Source organism: Hordeum vulgare, chromosome 2H, assembly GCF_904849725.1.
Source record: "Hordeum vulgare subsp. vulgare chromosome 2H, MorexV3_pseudomolecules_assembly, whole genome shotgun sequence".
NCBI lineage: Eukaryota > Viridiplantae > Streptophyta > Magnoliopsida > Poales > Poaceae > Hordeum > Hordeum vulgare.
In genome coordinates this window covers 653,439,328-653,455,750 of record NC_058519.1, presented here as the reverse complement: position 1 = coordinate 653,455,750, position 16,423 = coordinate 653,439,328, and the positions used below count along the sequence as shown (strand labels likewise).

The window sequence follows — 16,423 nt, the reverse complement described above, 5'->3', positions numbered from 1 at the left end:
TATTTGATGAAAAAAATCGGTTTACATGAGTTTTTTTCAAGTTTTGATGAACATTTTCGAATTCAATGAACTTCTTCAAGATTGATGAATTGTTTTCAAATTTATTGAACTTTTTATAAATGGATGATTCTGATAAAAAAATCGATGATTTTTTTTTAAATCGATGAACATTTTTTCAAATTTTATGACCTTTTTTTGAAATGGATGAACTTTCTGAAAGTTTTCGTAACGTTTTTTAAAAATTCAGTTGACTTTATAAAAATTGGGTCATCTTTTCCCAAATCCAAAAACAAATTTGAAACCTTGATTTTTTTTTCACTTTTTGTTTTTTCCATTTTTTTGATTATTCTTCTTTATTATCAAAGTCAACGGTTGACAAGTCAATTGGTCAGCCACGACTGTACAAAACAGCCCTCGAACGAGCGAGCGAGCGATCAGGCCGGGCGAGTCGAACGGTCGCTACATGGGCCGGCTCGTGATTTAGCGGCTGTGAGCGCCAGCATCCTTAGAAAACACGGACCCGGTGTTGGCCGGCCCAGTAGCCATGTGGTTTCAGCACAACGACAGCGTGCCTCATTTTTCCTTTTTATCATTTGTGTGTGTATATTAAAAACGGAATAATGTTTATGAAAAAAATAAACTTCAAAATGTGTATTTTGCATATTATAAACTGGGCGATCGTTGTGGCAAGGTAGCTCCGCATTTTTCCGCATTAATACCACGTATAATATGTATGGAAAATTAGACATGTGTTGGAAAAACAAAAAAACAAGGAAAGCATGAATATCGAAGAAGGAAACATAAAAACAGAAAAAAGGGACATAAAAATGCAAAAGTGAATAAAACCAGATATGGCATCCTGAGGAAAAGAAAACCAGAGATAAACCGGTATAAAACAGTGAAAAGCCTGAAAAAACTCCGAAAAAAGGTCGTAGGCAGCTCCAGTATTGAACCGGCCCAGTATGCCACGATACCGTTCCCTCAAATGAAAATTCATTTTTTCCTTTTCGAGATAATCACGTTGTGCCAAGGCAGCGCCGCGTTTGCCGCGGCGCGCGATCGCGGGCATTAACCGGGCGCCATGCACGCCTCCGCGCGCGCGCGGCGTCCTCGTCTCCACCAGCCGTTCCTCGTCCTCTCCCCCCTCTCCCGACCGGAGAGAAGCGGGCCGCCGCCATGGCGTCGTCGTCGGCGGACTCGTCGCCCATGAGATGGGGCCTCAAGGAGCAGCGCAGCGTCTACCTCCGCTGGTTCTACCTCGCCGACGACGGTCCGTCCCATGGTCGCGATTCAATACTGTTCCGCCGTCGATCCCCGGGTGAATTTCGCTGACATTATTGCTTCCGTGTGCGCGCGCGGACGGCAGACGCGGACGGGCGCCTGACGGGGAAGGACGCGCTCAAGTTCTTCGCCATGTCCAAGCTCTCCAGGGACGACCTCAAGCAGGTGAGGCATTCCCGCGCGCTCCATTAATTCAGGATCCGTGGGTGAGTTTTCATCACGCAAGATCTGTACCTCTGTTACCATTGCATCTTCCCTCTTCAGGTCTGGGCAATTGCTGATTCGAAACGGCAGGGTTATCTTGGATTCGCGGAGTTTATGACCGCGATGCAGGTTCGTTCACGATGCTGGTGTATCTGCATCTGCATTTCTTTATATCTTCTCGTGACCGATATGATCATAAAGGTAAAACTTACAACGGATGGGAATTTGCAGCTGGTTTCTCTGGCACAGGCAGGGCAAGACATCAGTCAAGATACCCTTGCACATGCAGGTAGAGTTTGTAGATGCAGGTTACTAGCCAATTTTAATGCAGTTTTCAGAGCCGAGCAAACTATATTGCACACTTACTGTTTCCTTTTTCCTTCAGATCTGGGGAGTTTGCAGCCTCCGACAATGGAAGGTCTGGAAAAGAAACTAGTATGTCTACGTTAATCCATTAGTTTCATAATCACGTGCATCAGAAAAAATACTGCTTAAGCAGTGTAGATACTTCTTTCTTACTCAAACTTCTTTTTCTCTTTTCCATCCTCAAGAAAAAGAGTTCTACACACAAGAGCACCTCCGATCTCGCTGGTATGACTTGTTAGTTTGTTACATGGCTATCTGGGTGCGGACTATAGAGTCGAGCGTATTGTTTTCCATTTAGCCCGCAGGCTAATTCTGGTTGTTATTCTCGCTGATCACGCAGCGTACCATCCAATCCAATCGCCTATGTCAGCTAACTGGTTTAACTCCAAGTCGGGAAAGAAGGTACAGATAATCCGACCAGCTGTGTTCAGAGCTGCAGATGATCTTCTGTTAATTTATTATCGCTTGGAATACTGCATCATAATAAATATTTTTTCCATTTTGCAGATAGCTATGAAATCAGTTACCTCGATAATCGATGGACTAAAGAAAGCATACATTGAGAAGTTGAGGCCTCTAGAAAAAACTTACCAATATAGTGACTTTGTTTCACCCTTGCTGGTGAGTCTTAGACCGGCTTAACAAGATACTCTGCTTTGCTCTTTGGAAATTTTATAACCGAGCCAGATTTTTTCCCTGAAGAAGCTCCCACAATGGGGACAAATTTACTTGCTTCACTTTCCATAATAGATTCAATGAAAATCATTTGAGGCTATCTTATTTGTAGACTAGCAGCGATTTCGATGCGAAGCCAATGATCATGTTATTGGGTCAATACTCTACTGGAAAAACCACATTCATAAAGCATTTACTGAAGACAAGTTATCCAGGTAAGTAGGATTGGTTGTTGCACTTTCCCTTTCCTCCTGTCGGTAAATGAGATTTGAGAATGGGTTATACCTTTTCTTTTGCATCTCATCCTTTCTTGACTATCATTTAACAGTGTCGCTGATATTACTTTTGTAGGTGCTCATATTGGTCCAGAGCCAACGACCGACAGATTTGTTGTTATTACTGTAAGTTCTTCACGGAGATGAGAGATGTCGATGTCTCGGCCTAACCTTGGTTAATGCCGGTGAATATTTTAGCCCAGTAGATACCTTCCACTCCCACTTTGATGATGCATTTTTCCACTACTCCAGACTGGGCCAGATGAAAGATGCATCCCTGGGAACACAATTGCCGTGCAGGCTGACATGCCATACAGCGGCTTGTCGGCGTTCGGAACGGCGTTTTTGTCCAAGTTTGAGTGTTCTCAGATGCCTCATCCAGTATATCACCATATATTTATCTCACTGTTTTCTGTTTCTATGTTATATTGGGCAACTAACTAACAGTAACCAGCTTCATTTTCTTTGCCAAGTTACTGGATCACATTACCTTCGTGGACACACCTGGAGTTCTATCAGGGGAGAAGCAGAGAACACAGCGCAGCTATGATTTCACCGGGGTAACATCGTGGTTCGCGTCCAAGTGTGACCTGATCCTTCTCCTGTTCGATCCCCATAAGCTCGACATCAGCGACGAGTTCAAGCGTGTGATTGGGTCGCTGCGCGGGCACGATGACAAGATACGGATTGTTCTGAACAAAGCAGACCAAGTTGACGCGCAACAGGTGAATGAATGTGCCTGCTCATCATCATGCCTTCCTCTAGCCCTAAAACAAGTTTTTCAGCATATTCCACTTTTGTCCATTATTCCTGAAACAAGAGGAGCACGCATATTTGAAGATTTCATATCTCAAGTGGCAGCAGATAGAATAACCAGCTTGTTGAAATCATATAAAGCAATAATGGGCATACTTTATGCTACTTGAGGGTTTCATATCTAAGATTTGGGTATTAGGATATCCAATTATGCTGATTGAAAGCAACTGATATCTCTAGTGAAAGAAAGCAAACAATCATGCACTACTATATACTTATACTTGTGGTAGGTTTCATATCCAAGTGTTAGATAACAGAATATCTAATGAGGTTCATCGAAAGCAACCGATATCAGTTTTACACCTGTTTTCTGCATACGAAGTTTTCCTCATCACAAGTGGCAGCAAATATGGTGTCCAAGTTGACTTTAAGCCATTGATAACTCTGGTTTTGACTGAATGTTTTCATCAGCTGATGCGGGTCTACGGAGCACTCCTGTGGTCGCTGGGGAAGGTCCTCAACACGCCCGAGGTCATGCGTGTCTACATAGGGTAGGGCACATTCATCGTCAACCTATCGATCAATCTTCTTCTGATGCAGCATCATCGTCGTCAATGATTAATATGCAGCTAAATTATTTTGGCAGATCGTTTAACGACAAGCCGATCCGGGAGACGGCGGCGGGGCCGCTGGGGACGGAGCTGTTCGAGAGGGAGCAGGAGGACCTGCTGTCGGACCTGAACGACATCCCGAAGAAGGCGTGCGACCGGCGGATCAACGAGTTCGTGAAGCGGGCGAGGTCGGCCAAGGTGCATGCGCACATCGTGGGGCACCTCAAGAACAATATGCCGGCGCTGATGGGGAAGGCCAAGGCGCAGCAGAAGCTGCTGGAGACGCTGGACGAGCAGTTCGCCAAGGTGCAGAAGGAGATGCACCTGCCGGCGGGCGACTTCCCCGGCGTCGACGAGTACCGGGACGCGCTCAGCGCCTACAACTTCGACCGCTTCGAGCGGCTCCGGCCCAAGATGGTCAAGGACGTCGACGACATGCTCGCCTACGACATCCCCGACCTGCTCAAGCAGTTCAGGAACCCCTACGACTAAGTGAGCTTGAACAACGAATGCGGCGAAACGAGTAGTACAAGTTTGTCAGCGGTCATTGAACTTAAGGTGTATGTATGTTAACTTTGGTCACCACACTTCAACTGTGTACTGTAAAAGCATCAATCAATGGATATTTACACGACCCCGTTGGTAATCGATAATGTCACACTGATTGGCGATGACCAATATTAGCCCATCGTCAATCAGTGTGCGTTAGTTGATTGGTTTCTGATGTCCATTGGTCGATTTTCTAAGGCCAAAGTGAAGAGATGCATTGGCCCTGTTTGATACTCTAGCTTAGCTAGTGGTTAGAGTTAGTTTCTAGCTCATGACTAACCCTAAACTAACTCTAGCAAAATAGGTGTTTGGATGGAAAGGTTAGATTGACAATAGATGCACTTTATGAAAATAGAAAAGTGATTTTCAATGGGACCCATGAGAACTAGCTCTCATTAGCATCTCTTGGCTCGTGTGAGAGAGAGAAAAAAAATATTTTTAATGGACCCCATGAGGACTAGCTTCAATTAGCACCTCTTGGGTGGGATAGTTTTTTTGGGTGGGTTAGATGCAACTAGCTTCAATCTAACCCTTATGTTTGGATACTTTAGGGCTAGTTGAACCCCAACTAGCTCAAACTAACTCTAACCCATGGATCCAAACAGGGCCATTGACCCAGCGTAAGTTGAGGTCACGGCATGACTTGTAGGTGTTCGATGGTGGTTGTGATGCCGTCCTTGATCTTCGAGTCTTGCCTCGGCGCTATTTATGGCTTGCGGTTCGATCAGGTGAGTTGTCTTGTTGTTATAGCCATGGTGTTGTGAACTATATGCCGAAAGGTGTCATAATAACCACTTGGCTCTTCTCTTATGTTACTCATAGTCTTGATAGTCTGATACATCTCTCTATAGTGTATCCTTGAAAAAACCATTTATACATATAGAGGAGGAAGGACAATGAGCCAAAAGACAAAACCAGTAGAACAGACTGCGCATATCTAGCATGGTGTGTGGCGTGAGGGATGCACGTATCATATCATCGTCATCGCCTTCATCCTCGAGATCATCGGGTAGAAGCGGCCAAAAGTGATTCCATGTCGCCGCCTTCATCCTACACCGTGGACGTGTGAGCCCTCGCTCATAGGTCCACGGCGTGGGATGGAGGCGACGGCATGGAACCAGTTTTGGCCGCCTCTACCCGATGATCTGGAGCCTCACGCCACACACCATGCTGTAGGAGATATGCATAGTATATTGTCAGGATTTCTACTGTTTTTGTTTTACATTTGGCTCATATTCCTTCCTTCTCTATGTCTGTAGCTTTTTCTCCAAGGATACACTATAGAGAGGTGCATCACACTATTTGTAACATGGAGAAGAGCCAAGTGGCTAGTACAACACCTTTTGGCACACAGTTCACAACACCACGTCTATAACGACAAAACAACTCGCCTAGTCAGACTTCAAGCCATAAATGGCGAGGAGTCAAGACTCGAAGATCAAGGACCACATTACAACCATCACCACACAACTAAAAATCATGACCCCGACTTCAACTCAACCTGGGTCAACGCATCCTCCACCCGTTGCCCCTAGAAAATCGATGAGTGAACAACAAAAAACCATCTGGAAAGAAGATGACATCCAAGAGGTGTCGGTGTTGGTGTACATTGTGCCCCAAGAGTCCATGCCCACAACAGTTACCATCACCGAACGACACATTACCCTAATCCCTGCAGAAGAGCCGACGAGGCCACCACTATTACCATGGGGTACCTAGCCAACGTTTCCAAGGAAGGGGCGACGTCGCAACAACTACCGCCTGGCCAGTGAATCGGCCTATGGTTTCCTCCTTATACCCGAGCAGTGCGCGGACATGGCCAAGATGATGCCTCCAAGGCAGGGACAACACTTGCATGGATTTCTCCCTGGCCCAGTCTGTAACCGTAGAAGACTGTCGGAATAGAGCCATCTGGAAGGGAGGAAGCAAGTCGTCGGCTTTGACCCCGCCGTGGGAGGTGATCCGCCTCCCACTACCGGCAAGGAGGGAGACTTGGGTGGTGTTCCTCGTGGCCGTGTCCACATCGGCCTGCATATGATCCGCTAGGACCAACCACAAACAGTTGTGAGGCCACCGCGGTACCATTGGCCACCAGCACTCCTGCTGCACCAGATCTAGAGTCCGTCGTGGTGGATCCATCGGCAACCATCCAACAACGGCAAGGTGATGTAAATCATTGTGCCTTACTTTCATTGTTTTTTTCTTTTATAGGGACCAGTGTGACTCGCCAGACGAGGACTCCCCTAGTCTTCCAAGGAGCACGCTAGCGGCGAGCTCTTCGGAGATGGAGGTCAATCCTTCCCTCGCTCAAGACAAGGTAGGGGAGTTCCATCACACACTCCTCCCCCGGTGTTTGATGTCGGGGAGGAAGTCAATACCCCCATGTGCGAGGACCAAACCTTGGTCATGGAGGGACAAGCAAAGGACAGGGAGATAAGTTTCACTCTCTTCCTGAAGAATCAACGATCATTCGCATGGTGTCTCTGATTCACTTAGTTTTATAGCCACGCGATCAAAAAGTGATGCTCACTCCTCCTTGACGATGAGGCGTCGAGCACTTTGTTGCCACCGCTTTGTCATGGATAGGCTGAGTTGCGGAAGCGCAAACATGCGGTGGAGGTGTGTTTGACAAGCTCCTTCATCCTTCCCGGCCACCATGCCCTCCTCGGGACGGCCCTAAGCTAGTTTCGGTGTGTCGAAGCTGGTGCAATTGAGGTGTTCCTCGGCCTTGCTAAAGGCTTTGAGGTATGTTTGTTTCTTTATATATGCAACTTGATTTTGCTTTATGGTTCAAATACCTACTACTGTAAGTATACTTAGTAACACGCAAGGAAGATGTCCAAGCATCATCCGAAGATATCAAGAAAATGCTTTGCTTTCAGTAAAGACCACATCAAAAGATTTCTTTGAATTGCAATTACACTAGCCCTCGAGCCTTGTGTCAGTTTACCAAACTCGCTTGAGGGTCAAATCATAACTTGATGCCTATTTTTAAAGAGTGTGAATATGAAGTAACCCGAAGAGTCATGTTTGTTGCGCAAGGATCCGACAGGAGGATTGGATCTAGTCTTTTAAATGGGTGCTCTCTTTAATCAGGCTTCTCCTACTTGTGATAGGCGTTGATAATTCTCAAGTGCAAGGAATCATCGTAGCACTTTCCAAAGATGAAAGCGATAAGTATAGAGTGTCGAACCCACACGGAGTAAAGGTAAGATCAATATTCTCTCAAGTCCTATCTGCCGCCGATACGAGTCTACATACACCGAACGTTTGCTTCTATGTAGTAACAAGAAATAAAATTGCGTTGTGGGTATAAAGAGGATAGCTTTGCATGATATTGGAGAACAAAAATATGAAATTAGTGCTGCCTAAATAAAGTTAGAATATATTACAAATAGTGAGTGTGGAATAATAATGATATGATGTGCGGAATCATCCTAGGCAATTGATAACAAGATGAGTAATCATTCTTGCAATTTTAGATGAGGGAGAGCCATGAGCTAACATACTTTTCGTACATGGATCATATGAACTTATGATTGTACCTCTAGCAAGCATCTGCAACTACTAGAAATTATTAAGGTAAACTCAACCATAGCATTAAACATCAAGTCGCCTTTACTTCCATACGCGACAATCCCCTTACTCGGTTGTAAGCTTCTATCACCCTAGCCCCCCACTGTAAGCAAATCATGAACTCATTGCAACACCCAAAAGCGAGAGTCCCTCATGTTTTTTCGTCACGAAAGGAACCATATGACAACATCAAAATAAATCATACACTCAAACCAATAAACATCATCAATCAACCCAAAGGAATCTACTCAAACATCATAGGATGGCAACACATCATTGATCAATAGTATGCGGCATGAAACACCATGTTCAAGTAGGGGATTACAGCGGGGTGTAGGACAGTGGACCATTGAAAAGAGATGAGGAAGGTGATGAAGACGGTGATGTTGATGACCACGATCACCGCAGTGATGGCTCCCTCGGCGGCACTTCGGCGCCACCGGGAAAGAGGGGAAGAGAGTCTCCCCCTTAGGATTCCTCCTCCATGGCCTCTCCCTGGATGGGGAGAGGTTCTCCCCTCTGTACTAGGCCTTCATGGCTCCCAAAGGTGCGAGAGCCCCTCCGAGATTGGATCTCTTTGTGTGGTTCTCTCCAATTTTCGCTGTTGTTTTCTCTCTAGATTGATTTTTCGTCGATATAAAGAGTTGCGGCGGCGGAGCAAAAGTTCTCTCCTAATTTTTAAGGATTTTGTTATATATATAATTTTTCAGCGTTGGAAACATGCCAAACGTAGCCATATGGGCAGCACCACACAACAGGGCGTGCCAAGGAGGGTGGGCGCGCCTTGTTGCCTCGTGGCCCACATCGTGGCTCTCCTCTCGTTAATCTTGACTGTTGTTAAAGTGTATGAAGTTACATTTGGGTGACGGTATCCCGTATGCGCGTCCGAGGATGGGTGGAAAGAAAATCCATGTGTTGTCACTCGAGATTTCCTAAGTGAACAAGTATTGAATCAATTAGTAGCTAAGTGACGACATTAAGAGAACCTCCAACCGTGTAACTCAAACAGACGCGTGCTTTGTTCGTTTTTTTCCGTTTGGAGCGGTGTATCCACCACCTTTGGTAAATGGGTAAGCCATGCGCCCAACGGGAGGACCCAAATGTTGTCCTCGCGACACGCGGACATTGATTTTTGACCACACATTATTTTATATTTCGATTTGCACGTTATTTTTATTTTGTCAAATGCATTCCAATACATACATCATTTAACCAATTCTTTGCTACGAGTAGAAGATAAAAAGAACAAGAAACATAATTAGACATTTTAAAAGATGTCTAACTTCCATAACTACATCTACTAGTTGGACTAAGATCTTCTCTATGTCTTCGTTGTCGATCTACGGATTCTTGAGCTTAAAAACATATTTCTTCTTCCCGTTGGTCTCGTTGGCGGTGCAGGAGGGCAACGAGGAGGGCACAACCCGCCCAGGCGCGGCGCCCCCTGGTGGGTTGTGCTCCCACTGGAGCTTCCCTCATGTGCGCTCCTGGCCCAATGGATGTCCTCTGGCCCCAAAAAAATTCATAAAAAGTTTCGATGCGTTTGGACTCCGTTTGGTATTGATTTCCTGCGATGTAAAATTATTATGACAATAGCTTAGTACCAAAAGATGATATAAAATGACTATAAAATGATTGTAAAACATCCAAGAATGACAATATAACAACATGGAACAATAAAAAATTATAGATACATTGGAGACGTATCACTACATCATCCTTTAATCTTGGAGGGAAACCAACGCATAAGCGAGACGATGCATCGAGCCGGTAAGCTTCTAGGCCAGCATCGAGCCAGGGCGACGGTCGATAGTGGCTTTGCTGGTGGACCGATGATGGTACAGATTCGAGCGGCTAGAGGCGGATTGAACGCCTGAATGCAGCACCAAGGCATTGCCCGAACTGGGTAGGCTCGTACGAGGCCAATCCATGGCAAGCGCGGTCCGCCGATGGATGTGTTGCTGGGTAGAGGAGGGAGAGGGCTAAAGAGTAAGGTGGGCGGGAAAAATGGATGTCGGCCTAGGGTTTGTGCATTTGCCGGTGACCGGTGGGGGGAGGGGATAAAAAGGGAGAGACTATGCCGCCGACGGAAGAGCCACGGGAAGGAGCACGCGAACGAGGCGCGTGTCCGCTTCATATCCACGACGACGCAAATGCGGCCCAATTTTAGGACTGGAATGGGTCATAGACGGACAAAAAGCGGACGCGCATCCATTTCGATCAGTGCATTGGGCCGTTTTTGTGTTTGTGATGATCAAAACGAACGCACGCGGACGAAATGGACCGTATAGTTGGGGTATCTCTAATAATTATTAGTAAGTAAAGCATGGTTATTGCCTACAAAACAGTTTCACCCACATTCACAATGCATGAGCAATTACCTAATATAATCTATACGAGCAACTCCAACCATGCAATCCATTTCGTCAGCGCATGTCCTTTTGGGTTGACGCGGACAAAAATGATGTCCCAGCACTGACCCATTCCCAAAAGGTGTCCGCTTCACGTGTGCGCCGACCCATTCAGGGCAAAAAATTGAGCCTAAAATACGTCGGCGTGGACGTGATGCGCGTCCTCTCGTTGTCCGCCCCGCCCTCACGTGGCGGCCGGTGAACTACAGCCCGTGTCTTTATTAACGATGATCGCCCACTGCGGGCTCACGCGTGTGTGACCACGGGTGTCCTTTTTAATCCGAGCTTGTGTGTGTGTGGGGGGGGGTCATCCTCTTCTATAAGTCGTCCCCATCTAGCCACCCCGTTGCTCCCCCGCTGACAACAAACGCTGGCCACTATCATGGGTTTCTTCTCCGGCACAAGCTCGAGCTCTGGTAAGAACAAGGGCAAGGCCGTCGTCCTTCCTTTGCGCATGCTCCCCTTTCGTTGTCTTCCCGCCCGCCTCGGCAGCGGACAAGCGTCATAGTGCACCAGACGAGGTGGCACTGGGAGCATCGCATCCCTCTTCCCTACCCTGAAGAGACGTTGCCATACAACTAATACTTGGGTCCGGAGAGGATCCCAGTGTCGGTGGTACCGCAGTCGGCGCGAGCGCATGCGAAGGAGGTTCGACGTCGGCGGCAGTAGCTAACAGATGAGCATCGGTTGAACCCCGCGTGCGCTACAGGCTCTCCTGATTGGGAGGTCTAGTTTGCGTTTGAGCACGAGGAGTAGCGTCGGTGCGGCGCCCATGACGTGCGGGCCGACACCCCGCCGCCCCTCGTCATGCATGACGAGGACCAGGAGGCGGAGACCGCCTACTAGGAGGCGCTGATGGCTGCGCTTTGTGAAAGTGAGGAGGAAGAGGGGCGCAAGGAGGAGGAGGAAGAGGCGTCTTACGAGGCGCGATTGACGGAGGCCATGGCACTCTGAGTTGTCGGTGACTATTTTGTGCCACCGCTGGCCCCGCCGTCCCCCGCCAAGGCTGAGCCAAGACCCACCGCCCCGAAGACCGAGCAGTACATTTGTCTGGTTGATGGTGACGCGAGAACAGAAGCAGACCTACTTGAAGCACTAGCGGCAACGATGGCTGATGGAGGAGCACCTCGGGGGCGAGCAGCTGGAGCATGACGCCGAAGAGGAGGAGGGGCACGCCATGCCGAAGCCCAACCAGCGGCTGGCGATGTAGTCAGCGACGAACGATGTCGCCGCCGCCTGGGCGACGGACTTCCCCTAGGCTGGCCCGACGCCGACGCTTATCGACCTCACCGGCTCCGAGGAAGACGACGGGGACGCCTAGGGCAACGTACCACCTCGTTTTTAGTTTAATTACTCCCTCCGTCACAGTTTATAAGGCATGCACGTATATCTAGGTCGTCAATTTGACCAACTTAATGAGAGACATATATTACAAAAAATATATCATTAAAAACTTTAGATGTTCTATTTTATAATGATATAATTTTTATGTTAAATAATATATTTTATTTAAGTTAAATTGACGACCTAGGTACACGTGCACGCTTTATAAACTGTGACGGAGGGAGTATTATTTTTTACTTAATGCAATGTGAATTCATGGGACTATCGTTAGGCTTTAAGACTCACATTAATGTTTAATTATTATTTTTTAAATATTTATCATGTATTTTTTCGTGTAGCCTTAAAAATAGATCATTAGAGCATGGGGGGTAAGCACCAACCCATTTTGAAAAGTGGACAAGGATGTCCGCCACGTCGACCTAAGAACAAGTACAATAAAACTGAATCAGCTCGTTTGAAAAATAATTCAATATATTTTTCTTAGTTGAAGAAAAGGGAAGAAGAGGGAGAAGTTAAATATGCTCTTAGTTAAGAGTCACCTTTACCACGTGCTCCTAGGCAATTTTGTAAAAGAAAAAGATATATCATATAATAAAACAGTAGTATACTATTGTAATGAACTATAGTAAATGTTGGTTATAGAATAACCTTTGTATGACATGCCAATGATTTCTATTCAACAATTGTGTATACTATTAACCATGCTTTAAACGGACAAAATGCGCGTCCGTTTGAATAACAACCGTTGAAGTTGCTCTAATAAAAAAAGAAAGGTTTTCACCAGGCTCATGAACCTCGGTCGGCGGGCCTCGTGGTTGGTCGGAGACGAGGACATCCCCGGCCGTGTAGCCTCCTCGCTCCCTCTCAATCAAGCCGTCCAGGATTCCCTACGAGCGAGCGGTCGCCGTGGAATGGAACCGTCCACCCACGGCGCGCACACACACACACAGCCGCTGCTCCACGTGACCCCGACCCATCCACATCCCCATCCATATCCACATCAAGCTCGATCACTCGTCAGCCAACCCCGTCCGGGACACCGGAATTTCGCGGCAACCGACCCGTACGTGCAATCCCCGTACGTGGCCCGGGAAATAGCACCAAGTTTTCACCGGCCGGACGGTGCTCGGTACTACGTCGAGCCAGTAGCAGCAAGCAGCAAGCAGCAGGTGGTGACCTGCCTGACTGACCCCTAGTAATTCTTTCTTCTTCTTCTTGTTCCAAAAGGTTCTGAACTTGCTAACAGGTGAGGTGCAACCACGCCGTCTCCGTGCTCCGTGGTAGACGTACACACACACGCACGCAACCGCCGTGCCGTGGCTGCACCGTCGACCGTCTTACGTTTTACGCGGTCGTACCGAGGACTTCCGTTGCCACGCGACCCAAAGCCAAAACCAAAGACCAAGTTGGACCAATGGAGCATCCCTTGCTGCAATAATAATAGGCCGGGCCCTCGGTCCTTGGTTCCCACCCACCAGACCCAACCCACCACCACACCACACCCCAAGACCACAAGGGGTAGGGTTTGGCCCCTCGTTGTTGTCTTCCTCCATCCCCTCGCCCACCTCAGCCCCAAAGAGAAGCTGAGACCAGCCAGCAACGAGAGCTGCGCAGCCGCCATCCAGCAGTTGGGGGAGAAACAGCAACCTCCCAGCCGACGAGCCCCACCACCCACCCCTGCCACCAACCCCCTCCCGCCGTCGACCTCTTCCCTCCCTCGCCACTTAACCCGCCCGCCACCGCCACTCACTGACTACTACTTCAGCTCAGGTGGGGAAGATGAAGAAGCTGTACCAAGGGAAGGGCCGGCGGGTGCACCCGGCGCCGGCGCCGGCGCCGGATGCGTCCACGGTGGCGCTGGCCATGCTGCCGGCGACCCTGCTGGCGCTCGTGGCGGCGCTCACGGCGGAGGAGCAGGAGGTGCTCGCCTACCTGCTGTCCGGCGGGGCCGGCGGCGCGGCGGGCGGAGCAGGCGGGGGACGGCGCAGGCGGCTCAACGGGCCGCACCAGCCGGAGATGGGCTGCGGCTGCTTCGGCTGCTACAAGAGCTTCTGGGCCCGCTGGGACGCCTCCCCCAACCGCCACCTCATCCACACCATCATCGACGCCGTCGAGGAGGGCGCCGGAGGAGGGCCTCCAGGAGCAGCAGGGCCAGGTGGAGCCGCTCGCCGCGGCCACCGTCGCCGCCGCCGTGGCCGCGGCGGGCCGTGCGCCGTCGACGCCGCCGCCGAGGAGGACCGCGACGCCGCGGAGGCCCAGCCCGGCTGCGCGGACGACCACCTGCAGCTCCAAGCCTGCTGCGCCTCCGAGGACGGCGACTACGAGGGCGACGAGGACGACGGCGCGGACAGCGTGTACGGCGGGGAGGAGGCCATGACGGACGACAGCGACTGCGCCAGCGCGGCGGCCGAGAAGAGCGCCGTCGGGAAGCTTGTCCGCTTCATCGGCGAGAAGGTGTGGGCCGCCTGGACCTGACCGCCGTCCTCCGCCGCCGCCGCTCGCTAGCTCTCGTAGATTAGGGAGGAAGGTGACCAGCAAGAAGGTCAGTGAAACTAGTAGTACTAGCAGTTCGTTCGTTTTGTCCAAGCAAGCAAGAGCACCTCCGGTAGCCGCCGCTCTATGCCCCTTTTGATTTCTTGCAACTCCGGTGAACGAGCAAACCCGAGGCTCCTGGTGGGGATCAACACGGTCCAATCCGACCAAAATCTCCCCCGGCCATGGCGCCTCCCATGTACCATATTTTTGCTCATTTGGTTCAACAAGAAACTTATCCCCATTCGCCATTCTTCTTCGCCATTGACGAGCTGTTCCAGCGAAATCTTGCTAGCATCAACTGTGGATTGATTCCTGCTGCTCGTAGCAGAACCAAGAATCTCCTCGTTTAATTAGTTATCGTTATTATAATTAAACCCAAGAAATGTTCGGCGGTGCCAACCTCGTTGCCTTGTGTGCTAAGCAAAAGCATCTGCGCAAAGGCGCCGGGGTTCTGCAAAGCCATCGTTAACCCTGCCCCCCCTGCTATGCTGCTACTCATAGTGGGGTTTGGTGACGGACATGCATCCATCCATCCACCCCCCCTGAAGGATGAAATCACGCATGTGTAAGTGCAATCTTTGTTTTGTTGTTGTTGTTGTTGATTGATTTGATTTAGCAAGTGAGAGTTGGAGCTGTTCGTGGCACCGATAAGATAAAGCCCCCGAGCTCCTAAAACAGGAATTAATCATCACATCGGCAACAACCAACGCGACGTGGCGGCAGAGCCGGTGCGAATTTGACCCGAAAGTGGGAAGTTCCCGTGCCCATCTTTCTTTTTTCTTCAAAAGGAACTAGTACTACCGTCTTTTGAAACCTGCCTTTTCATTTTCTTGCTTTGTGCGTGAGCTGTGGCATTGGAGGAAGCATAGATACATAAGATAAGTAGATATTTTCTCCACTCGAAAGTCGAAAGCTTGGTCGGAGTATGTACTAGGAAAATGCGAGGAAGGAGAAAGTTATCCGTGGGCCGGGTGGTAGTTTGTTTGGCTCCCACTGTGCTCGCTCGGGGAGGACGTGTACTCCACAAAATTAAGCTCTCTTTAACTTTACCACACCCAGTACAAAGCTCAGTGCACTTTTAATAAGCTGGAAATTTATGTCATCTCTGATGCATGGCACAAGCTGGCGGCTGTAGCGCAACAAAATTGCGTACGTGATCCTGTGCCAATTTCCGTTGGGCGGACCGGATGGATTGGAACCAAGGGCCACTGTTGATGCCCACACTAGCGACTAGCTAGCCTTTGGAACAGCGGCCGAGAAGGTAGGGTGTGCATGGTTCATGATGCCCACACTACACTAGCCGTGCCAAATGTTGGCTCGAGACTTGTTTTCTTGAGCCAAAAGATGTCGTGGCAAGTAGTTGGTTTTCCAAAAAAAAAAAGAAATCACAATTTTTTTTTTGCAAAATTGTTTGAGAACTAGGGATGGACATGACGCCCATTGGAGCAGAGAAAAAAAAATAGAAAATGACCAAGAGTTCATGGCAAGGCAGGAGACGGAACAGTATACTCCCTTCGTCCCGATGTATAAGTCATCTGTGCTAGTTAATTTCAAGTCATTAAAAACATACACACCTCACGTCTTTTATTGGTTGATTCTTTTATTCATGTCAAAAAATAAGAAATAAGATAAAAGTTAATGTACTGTGCCTAAGTGTTTTGGGATTGTTTGATTTTCGTAAGATGACTTATACACCGGGACGGAGGGAGTAAGAGCAAGTACAATAGTATAGCCAGCTGCTGGCTATAAGCCATTGTCATGTCATCTATAACCCGTCTTATAAGGCTGGTCACAATGGAGAGTAACATAAGGTAGGAACCTACACGCTTTCCTAGACTAT

At 48.6% G+C, this 16,423-nt stretch overlaps 2 protein-coding genes across 2 annotated transcripts; both read left to right on the top strand.

The window, feature by feature from the left end:
* Positions 1-1,115: 1,115 nt before the first annotated feature.
* On the top strand, positions 1,116-4,799 carry LOC123431248 (EH domain-containing protein 1-like). The gene is made up of 14 exons (XM_045115072.1): positions 1,116-1,270; positions 1,367-1,446; positions 1,546-1,614; positions 1,717-1,774; positions 1,871-1,920; positions 2,037-2,076; positions 2,192-2,253; positions 2,359-2,472; positions 2,639-2,741; positions 2,878-2,927; positions 3,054-3,182; positions 3,275-3,526; positions 4,029-4,108; positions 4,204-4,799. The coding sequence occupies exons 1-14, from the start codon at positions 1,177-1,179 to the stop codon at positions 4,658-4,660; spliced, it is 1,638 nt and encodes a 545-aa protein (XP_044971007.1). The 5' UTR covers positions 1,116-1,176; the 3' UTR covers positions 4,661-4,799.
* Positions 4,800-13,502: 8,703 nt separating this feature from the next.
* Positions 13,503-14,830, top strand: LOC123428439. The gene has a single exon (XM_045112651.1). The coding sequence runs from the start codon at positions 13,828-13,830 to the stop codon at positions 14,521-14,523; it is 696 nt and encodes a 231-aa protein (XP_044968586.1). The 5' UTR covers positions 13,503-13,827; the 3' UTR covers positions 14,524-14,830.
* Positions 14,831-16,423: the final 1,593 nt, after the last annotated feature.